The sequence below is a fragment of the Mastacembelus armatus genome, chromosome 11 (assembly GCF_900324485.2).
Source record: "Mastacembelus armatus chromosome 11, fMasArm1.2, whole genome shotgun sequence".
Lineage (NCBI taxonomy): Eukaryota > Metazoa > Chordata > Actinopteri > Synbranchiformes > Mastacembelidae > Mastacembelus > Mastacembelus armatus.
In genome coordinates this window covers 7,136,406-7,146,655 of record NC_046643.1, presented here as the reverse complement: position 1 = coordinate 7,146,655, position 10,250 = coordinate 7,136,406, and the positions used below count along the sequence as shown (strand labels likewise).

The window sequence follows — 10,250 nt, the reverse complement described above, 5'->3', positions numbered from 1 at the left end:
TGAAAACTATTAATATTTGTGGTCTGAATTTCACTTCCCAATGCTCCAATTCAAGTCATGTGAGTTCAAAACTTTGATTTCAGTGTATATTTATTTATACTGCATATCAGTGCAGTACATTCAGTGGTGTCAATAGCGTTAAAATGTCATAATTTCCTCTTCAGGTGCTGATATAGGTCAAATCATTATGTCACTGCTTTACTTTCACAGCAAGACCTTGTAAGTAGGTACATTAAACCACAAGAACAACCAGTTTTGTTGAATCTGAATTACTGCTACAGAAGGAACTGAAGAGACTTGAGTCTGTAACTGTTACATTACAACTATTATTCATTTTACTACATTTCAAAGTCAGTTCTGAAATTAAATGCAGCCTTAATATACAGCACGTAAACATTTTATAACAACCTGACTCTTTTACTGAAAAAGCTACAGTAGTGACCACAAAGTTTAATCTATTTCTGCAAAACATTTCTCTTCTTTGTGCTTTCCTTTTATTTAACTATATTTACCATAAACTGTCTGTTCTTGAAAGGTTTACAGTGGCCTTCAGGTTATTTTTTTTTCTTATCAATATCTATGTTTATGTTCAGTTGGCCGCTCACCTGCTGTATCTAAAGACTTCAGCCAGTGCACCGAGATTCCCACGTTTCTTTTCTGTCTGTAACTTGTTTTTTCCTCTGTCTGTGATAGTGTCTCTGTCTGTCTGTACACGTATCTAAAAGCTTGCTGCCTTTCCACTGGGCTGCATCCTATCATTTCAAAAGCTGTGAGAGTAGGTCGGACTCAGGTCATACAGGGTGGATTTGTAGTACTGGCAGTTTGTTCATATACTGACATCTAGTGTCAAGCTTTGGTCTTGTATGCAATCCTAAGGTTTTTTTTTTAGGGTTTTAATACAGTGGTGTGAAAAAGTGTTGGCCCCCTTCCTGTTTTCTTATTTTTTGCATGTTTGTCACACTTTAATGTTTCAGATCATCAAACAAATTTAAATATTAGTCAAAGATAACGCAATTAAACACATCATGCAGTTTTTAAATGAAGGTTTTTATTATTAAGGGAAAACAAAATCCAAAACTTCATGGTCCTGTGTGAAAAAGTGTTTGCTCCCTAAACCTAATAACTGGTTGGGCCACCCTTAGAGCAACAACTGCAATCAAGTGTTTGTGATAACTTGCAATGAGTCTGTTCCAGCGCTGTGGAGGAATTTTGGCCCACTCATCTTTGCAGAATTGTTGTAATTCAGCCACATTGGAGGGTTTTCGAGTATGAACCGCCGTTTTAAGGTCATGCCTGGTGGTAGGGGGCTATTGTACTGGTTTTCTTTGATCCCCTTTTCACTTTTTAATAATTGTCTTTTTTTTTTTTTTTTTGGAGGGATTTATTCATTTTTTGACAGTGAGGAAAAAAACTGTGCTAATCAATTACACATATAACAAGAAAGTGCGACACATCATAACGTTTGTACAGTTCATCATTGTCTTTGATTAAAGATTATTATTGTTTTTCTCAGTCAAAATTTGTGTCCACAGTCCTTTGACACTCATGACTGATTACAACAACGCAGCATACTGAAGGCGGAAATCCTTTTACTTTTAGAATCAGTGATCAGTCACAAAATTAACTTCTGACCTTTGGAACAAGGTCACTTCCAACTCTGATCCTTTTCTCAACATCAAAGTCTGAGTATCATACTGGCATCATGCAAAGAGGTTTTTAAAATCTCTGAATAAAAATCCATCCATCCATCCATCTTCTACCGCTTATCCGGGGCCGGGTCGCGGGGGCAGTAGCCGAATCAGGGATACCCAGTATCCCTGAATAAAAATGTCTTTGCATAACTGTTCCAGCAGGTGATTGAGTGCAATAAATGGCACTTTGGTAAATGCTGTTATATGATAAAACATAATAATATTTCTCCTTCATTGACTCTTACACTATGTAAATTAAAGCTATGATTTTGATAGGAAAAACATTAAAAAACAGCAGAAGTTCTACAGACTCTGCTCATTCTGTGACATATTTCTTTGCATGTCTTGGTAATTATGTGCCACCATTGAATCTCACTAATGTTGTGCCTTCTCTCTCTGTTGTGTCCTTGGAGACAAACATAATGAACAAAGAGACGAACAATAAGCAACAGAAATTCTACAGACTCTGCTCAGTCCTGAAAGATGAAGAGATTCAGTTCAGCAGAAGGTTAAACCATAATATTACTATGAATCATCCAACAACTAAGTACATTTTTGTGTATTTAAAATATTTGTGGTATTCTGTTGGGTAGCATAGACAGGAATCTGTACATCAGAAAAGATTTTTTAACTTTTTGTGCAGAAAAATGTCGTATTTAAACCATGTACAAAAATAAGGGAGAATTGTAGAGATTTTTTAGGCATATCTTAATGAGAGAAACATGTGACCAGTGATAGGTCACATAATGTTCCTTCTTAAATAAATGTGATGGAATGAACAATGGCAGGTAATAAACTATTTTTGGTTATGATGAGCTAATGACCCATTTGTTCTCATTCCCAATAGACATGTGATTAAACTTGGTGGCCACAGGGGGGCGCCTACTGGGGCTATATGGTGGCCACACATTAACTTTGTGTGGCCATGGGTCAATATTAATGTGTAACCCTGCCACAAGGACTGTATTTTACCAAACTAAACTTTTAACGAACGTTTTAAATGTCTGTGTTTGTATTAGTCATCAGAAATCTCAGAAACAAACACTCCTGGATGAAAAACTGCATGGGTCTACTGGGGACAGACCCAAAGGATCAGGTGCCATGAAGACACTGTTAACTTTTCTTTTGGAAAGACAATAAATGTCTATACAAAATGACTGTATAGAAACCAAAAACACAGGACACGACAGCAGAAATATGCAAAACAACCAAATGAAACACAAAACAATAAAAATAAGTGGAAATTGACTATAAAGGGGTGTCAAATGAGTAAAGTTTGACATAAAGCAGACAGAAGAAAACACAAACTAGTCACGTGGTTAGTGAACATGTGACTCTTGTTTCCGGCAGTGTAGGAGAGGTGAGGGCCTTTTACATGTGTGTGCCTCCTAATCCACCTACGCAGGTAATATCTCACAGCCTCAGCACAGAGCCAAACTTATGACTAGACACTGGTTTGGAAGGAAAGCGTAGATAATGGCAGGAAAATGATTAGTCGACAACTTTAAGGAGTGGAGTTAGTCATATGACACAAATCACCTGGTTTCTATGCCCATAAAGCCCGCCCCTCGTATCTCATTGGTCTGCACGCAGCCACGCCGCAATGTGATTGGTGGAGAGGTAACGTCATTAACTCTGCGTCGTTATTTAATCAGTGTTTTGAGCGCAGGTTGCAGAGTCATGTGCTGTGTGTTTGAGGCTTAGCCGCTTTTCTCACCTGTATTTCTGCGCTCAGGGCAGAAGCAATGCGGTGCAGTTTCATTGCAGCGGTTCTTCTGTGGACTGTCACAGGTAAGGACGACTTTCACCTCGCTCCCCGCCGTGTACGCGACACATACAGCGGCTACGTTAGCACCACGCTGCTGCTCTCAGGGTTTACGCGAGTGGAAATCCGTGTTTCATTTCTTAAAGCACTAAAGAAACGGAGCTGATTTATGCGACTTGCTTATCAGGTGGTGTAACTGCACCCTGAAATAGGACTTTTGATCCCAGACCAAAGATGCAGCATCAACTCTTTAGGTCGGGATAGAGTGTAGTGTTAGGGTGCAGATAGGTGCCTTGAGCCCGTCACCAAACCCTTAGTGACAAGGTCACATGTTCGATCCTGGCAGTCCAGTTACATTCATAGTCTAAGGGCAGGGTTGCATCTAGTGTGTGTGTGTGTCCCTGTTATGCGTAAATAGGTGAGGTCAGTAGCGCTGCTGAAACTTGGTGAAGCAGCTGTCAACACTTTCCCCCCAGGTACAGAAGGAAAAGCGGTCCCATCCCTTCCAGACTTCGGGAGCAGCTATCATGTCAAAGGTGAGCAGCCCAACATGAGGAGACAGGTTAGGTCCTCTGTTTTTATCAAAGCTGAGCCTCATTACGAATCATGTCTTAATCACAGGAGTCATCTCTCTGCCCTATGCTGAGATCCTGGAGCCATTTGAAGCCTGGCTGGATCTACTGGCAAAGTCCAGCAGAATAGATTACTACCATGGTAAGAGACCTCTTCACCTTTGGTGCTTTCCTTTTAAACTTGACTCAGTGGTTTTTTTTTTTTTTTTGGTTTTTTTTTCTCCTTGAGATTAATGATATGAAACTAAGAGCCTGTTGTGTCAGACTAAAATGTCCAGAGCGGAACATGATCACTCTGAATAAACAGTTTTGGAGAACTCATGTGACTCTGTCTTTGTCATGCAGTATTGTATGTCTCTTTTTAAACTTGTTCTAAGATGTACTTCTTGTCTTAAATGTCTTGAGTTCACTTCGTAGATGCCTAAACACACATTTTCTGATTATAGCAATGTTAGATGTTTAGATGTTTCTGTGGTGAAGAAAACGCATCTATTGATAAACTAATGGTGACATAATTAGATTAGACCCACAATGTGTATTCATTTAGGGACAGTAATAAAAATAAGTTAAGTTGGTGTTTACAGGTTCACACACCTGTTCAGAAATCATTTTAGTTTTGGTTTGGGCCCAGCCACCGTTTATCCTCTGGCACATAAAGGAAACCACTTGGTCTGGTCATACACCAAACCTATTTACTGGTGAAAACTAAGATGGGGATGATGGGCTGTTAGCTCATGTGTTTATGACCCATTTCCATCAAAAGTTGGTATTTGTAGTTTGGGGGCAGGTTTTAAGTAAGAAAGGTGCATAGGCTTGCTGTGCCAAATCCAAGTGTAGTCTACCATAGTTATATAATTATCTAGTGGTTTTAGAACTCAGTGGAAATCTCTGCAATCAAATGTTTTTATCACCAACAGGTCAAGTGTCCACCTACCAGTTGGGTGCAGAGCAGCAGTGGGGTGCAGCCTATAAAATCACTCCTGAGACCACAGAGGTGGAGGTGAATGTGATGAAATGCTTCCAGGTCAATGGAACACAGAAGGAAACAGTTACACCTCAGGCATCGCTGCCTGACCTGCAGGGTTTCCAGGTGTGTGTGTGTGATATTTGATGTTTAATCTTTGTCAAAACACCATGAACCAAAGACTCAGTGGTCAGCAGTTTATACTATATAGCACCCGATTCAGGGGAAAAAAATTTTCTGCTGCTGGATTTGTAGACATGCATTGCAACTGCCTGAGAAACTGCTATAAAATGAGTGTTGAGCAGGAAAAGACATGAATAAACTCTTAGCATCGTTCTCTTTACAGCAGGACAAAATGTTTTTGGAAAGTGTATACCAATTATCTGCATCATAGGCTCTGTTCAAAATACTTACACCATGCCTTCATGTTTATGTAATTCAACTGGTTTACTGTTCTGCTGTTAAGATCTTATCGGGCTATTCTATCGTCCCATAGTTCCTGAGGATGGAGAACTATAGCGGTTCTTTGTGTGAAGTTTGGCAGAATGTGACCACAGTGGGTTACAAGAAAAACACATACACACTGTGGGTGACACATCCAGAAGGTGCAGATGGCAAGGAAATGCCTGCCACCCCACTCCACTATGAGATGATGGGATACAACACACTGCTGGGGTCCCACTATGACAAATACCTGGTGGACTACAAGGAGTTCCACACTAATGTAGACCCCAAAGTCTTTTCACTGCCTGAAGGTTTGTGCCCTGCTAAAGTTACAGGCATCAAGATGTTTTAAAATAATCAGTAGCATTAATTAAACATTTGTTTGTACCCTGCAGGGATGACTTGTGGGGGATTTCCTGGTCCCGGAGTGGAGCACTACATGTTGGCCAATCCAATGAAAGATCTCATCCATACCTCAGCTTCAGGCCACTCTCAGCACATGTTCAGCCATTTCAAGGAGAAGTTCCAGCGTCAATATAGTGATGAAAGAGAACATGAGCAGAGGGAGCATGCTTTCATTCATAATCTTCGGTGAGAGGAACATTTAAAATTAGTTGAATGCATTTCTTAGGACAAGGCTGTGACTAATAGCTGTCTATGACATGGTGCTTTCTTGTTACTGTAGGTATGTCCACTCCAAGAATAGAGCTGGACTCTCCTTTTCTCTGGCTCTGAACTCGCTGTCAGATCGCACCCTGTCAGAGCTGGCTACTATGAGGGGAAGGAAACAAGGAAAGACTCCAAATAGAGGGCGCTCCTTCCCTTTAAACCTTTATGAAGGGGTGAAAGTACCAGATTCACTTGACTGGAGGCTTTATGGTAAATATATACAGCCTAGAATATTGACCAAATATTTCTATTTGGCAGGCCATCAGTTTTTACCAGACCTATGTCATTTTAGGTGCTGTGACCCCAGTGAAGGACCAGGCCATCTGTGGCTCCTGCTGGAGCTTTGCCACTACTGGAGCAGTAGAGGGCGCTCTGTTTCTAAAGGTGAAAAAATATTAAAACCAGCAACACAGCCCCTGGCAGTGACTGACAGGGTTACTACTGTATGCTCTTTGAAGCTGCAGATGTTCAGCATAGAGCTACATCTGTTCTTGTTTTGCTCGATTTGTGCTACACTTATGTTTGGTATTAGGCTTTTATTTAAAAAGGGGGGGGTGAGCAAAAACTTTAATCTTTGTAGGGAAGTGGATCACTTATTCAAAAATAAGAATATAAAACAATGGGCTAAATTTGATGTAACTGTATGAATGATGAACATGGGGCAGCTGTGAGCTGAAGTTTCCTTATGAAGAATAAGGGGAAATATAATTAATGTAAGGAAGCACTGAGAATATTTGGGAGTGAAAGTCTGTCATGTCTGGCTAAATTTAAATGAAATCATTTGTGCACATTTTCAATCTAAACTGTTGGTTCAGCTGATACTAGACTAAACAGTTCAGGTTTGAACAAAATCTGAACCTGACCATTCATGCAGAGGGGATTTATTACATGGCTGTTTTATTAGGTCACATTAGTTCCAGCTTGGTGCACCTAATAAGCCAATAACTTCTGAGTTGAGGTGTAGTTACCTGCTTCCATTAAGCTTAATAAGTGTCTTTAATTTAACAAGTCCTCCTTCAGACCAGGCAGAGGGCCACTGGGTAATTCAGACCAAAACTGAGTGAATGTCTGCTTTGGCCTGCCTCCATTCTGTGGAAGACAAAGCTCAGGCATTCCTTCATCCAGTGTTGCCAGCCAACTTGATCCAGACATTGGGCTGCTTTCATCTTGGATCTGATGGCACCCTACTCAAGCTGTTAAATTGCAACTCTGTTTTTCACTCCCCTCTGCAGTATAAGTGCAAAACATTTGGAGATAGTTGCTTCTTATTAAAATGTCTTGAGTTCAGAAATGGATAAAGACTGATTTATTGATGGTTTTGAGGTACTTGCATAGCAGCCCTCCACAGTAATATTCTCACTAATCAGTTTCTTTGGTTCCATTTTAAGTGACTATATCTTGTAAAAATGTTAAAGTACTTGCAAAGAAAATGTCTGAAATTTGGCACAAATTACTGAAGTGATTTGTCAGTCTTCTAAAATGAGCCCAGACTAAACTGCATGAGCCATTAGTACATCACTAATTGTTGCAAGTAGAGTTTGGTTTGGCTTAAAGAAAGTACTGCCCCAGCAGTTAGTCTTTGTGATCATGCAGTGCAGCAGCAGGAAGTGTCCTACGTGGTGTTGTGTCCCTGTCCCCACAGGCAGGTTCATAAACAAAGCTGCTCCACAGGGAGCTAATTTTAAATTTACCTCTTTGTGATCTCCCAGCTTCTGCCTAGCAACCTGTAGAAAACAGCTGGTGAAAAAATGTTCATCATAGACCTGACTGTTTCCATCTTAAACTTTGCTTACTTGTCTCACTTACATGTAGTTTATTTTATTTAATGTTAAGTTTAATTTCCCCTGTGAAACATTTCTCTTCTTTGAAGTCCAATCAAGTGTTTTCAGGCTCTTAGTTTTTCATCTAGAATTTGTGCTGATGTGAAACTCTTGGTATTGTTTCAGAGAATTTTTCATGCAGAGCAAGACATGTTTTTGTTCTCGTCTTTCAGACTGGCTCCCTGCAGGTTCTGTCTCAGCAGATGTTGGTGGACTGTTCCTGGGGTTTTGGCAATAATGGCTGTGATGGAGGGGAGGAGTGGAGAGCGTACGAGTGGATCATGAAACATGGAGGCATCGCCACAACAGAAACTTATGGTGCCTATATGGGAATGGTGAGATGTGTGGACCTTTAATTAATTAACCCATGAAGTTGAAATTGACTTGTACTGCTTTTAAACATGTTTTAATTTTTTTTTTTTTGCTTGTTTTCTTCTCTAATCAGAATGGTTTTTGCCATATGAACTCATCCCAGCTTATTGCACATGTCCAGAGCTACACGAATGTCACATCAGGAGATGCAAATGCCCTTAAGCTGGCACTCTATAAAAACGGCCCTGTGGCTGTCAGCATCGACGCATCACATAGATCATTTGTTTTCTACAGCTATGGTGTCTACTATGAACCAGCTTGTGGTAAGTTCCCTTCTCATTGGAGCACACACCATATTTTCTGGGCTGTAAATTGCACCAAGTATAAATCACTTCTAGCAAAAACAGCTTTGAACAGAAAAGAAAAACATGTAAGTTGTGTTCTAATTCTACTGTCTAAATTAGCCTATGAAAGTTAGACATGAGCTGAATGACATTACAAAATTCATTCATCTGTCAAGTAATGTTAAACTCAACACTGGAGTAGGGGTTGAAGTGGCATGTCCTCTTGTCTTGGGTTGCCTGAATGCCAACACTCTCCTGTCTCAGCTACAGACTTTTCCTGTATGTACCAGTGTGAATTCTGCAGTATAGCTCTTTCTTTTGGGTGGCATTTACACATGTTACACTAAGAGTTAGTTTAGTGTGGACACGAGCATTTTTACTTTCAGTGGTGCAGTATTATCTTCAGTTGAGTCAAGACTGCCATCCAACACTACTGATTAGACAGTTACTGTAAATACATAGAAAATATGGTACTTTTTACTGTCTTCCTATAAAATGTAGCTAACATCTCTTGTTTTCTAGGTAATACCACTGATGATTTGGACCATGCTGTACTTGCAGTAGGTTATGGAACCCTAAAAGGGGAACCATACTGGTTGGTAAAAAACTCATGGTCAACCTACTGGGGCAATGATGGCTATATCCTCATGTCTATGAAGGACAATAACTGTGGTGTCACCACTGACGCTACATATGTTACCCTGGCATAGATGTGTGTCCTCCACATAGCAAACATCTTCTGTAATGTTTCTGTTGAATGGTGGCTGATTTTGAAATGAAAGGCTAAACACAAAACAAGTTTTTTTTTTTTTTTTTTTTTTTTTTTTAAGAACACTACATGGTTTTGCCAAATTTATTGCTGGTATCACTTTTTTTTTTTTTTTTGTAATTTTGTGCCTTCAAATGAATTAAGACAAAACATTTAGGTTTTCTTCTTTTTGGCTTCAGTGACATTTTGGGGTTAAGTCTACCCCCGTGCTGTAGGCAGCAGTAACGTGTACTTTCTAAATCCATGCAGTGCACAATAAAAAGGTGTCACTTCCATACACATACATTTACTGGCTTTGTTTCTCTCAGGTTGTGAGCATTAAACATAAAATGAGGCATTTCCTTGTTTAATACAGTATTAACAGCCATGGTACTCTTACACAAAATGTAGCTTTATAAACTGTAATAATTACAGGACCTATAAAACTCTAAAAATAGCTGCTAAACAGGATCATCTGTAGTGTGTCAGAGTAAGTGGCAGTCTGAAGACTGTCCCATCTGAATTTTCAGCACAGTACAGGTTTATAATAAACTGAGCTGACGTCCTGAGATGTGTGTAATATTTGTCAGTCATAAGGAAACTATTCTCCCACTCTACATATATGTATATATTTATGTTAACTAAAATGTAACAGCATAGCTCTCAGAATTCACATGGAGATAAAAATATCTGCAGTCTGCATGGCACTGTGCATTTAGGCTATTCCTGACTCCTGAATGTTTACCTGTGCCCAGTAACACAGTATGTTGTTGATTTGCCTTGGCATCAGAACTGAATGCCTTCTTTGTGCGTGAACATGCCCCTGAATCCTAGGGTTGGTGGTTTTTGCGTAGTTCTTGATCACATCTAGATATGCTACTGCAAAGAGAATATTTGAGGTATGGTATGTGGTAAAGTTGA

General features: G+C 39.8%; 1 protein-coding gene across 1 annotated transcript; it reads left to right on the top strand.

Moving 5' to 3' along the window:
• Positions 1 to 3,330: 3,330 nt before the first annotated feature.
• On the top strand, positions 3,331 to 9,898 carry LOC113126526 (digestive cysteine proteinase 1). Its single transcript, XM_026300577.1, has 11 exons — positions 3,331 to 3,482; positions 3,933 to 3,992; positions 4,078 to 4,170; positions 4,946 to 5,118; positions 5,489 to 5,747; positions 5,832 to 6,027; positions 6,122 to 6,315; positions 6,398 to 6,489; positions 8,099 to 8,260; positions 8,371 to 8,560; positions 9,104 to 9,898. The coding sequence occupies exons 1-11, from the start codon at positions 3,437 to 3,439 to the stop codon at positions 9,289 to 9,291; spliced, it is 1,653 nt and encodes a 550-aa protein (XP_026156362.1). The 5' UTR covers positions 3,331 to 3,436; the 3' UTR covers positions 9,292 to 9,898.
• Positions 9,899 to 10,250: the final 352 nt, after the last annotated feature.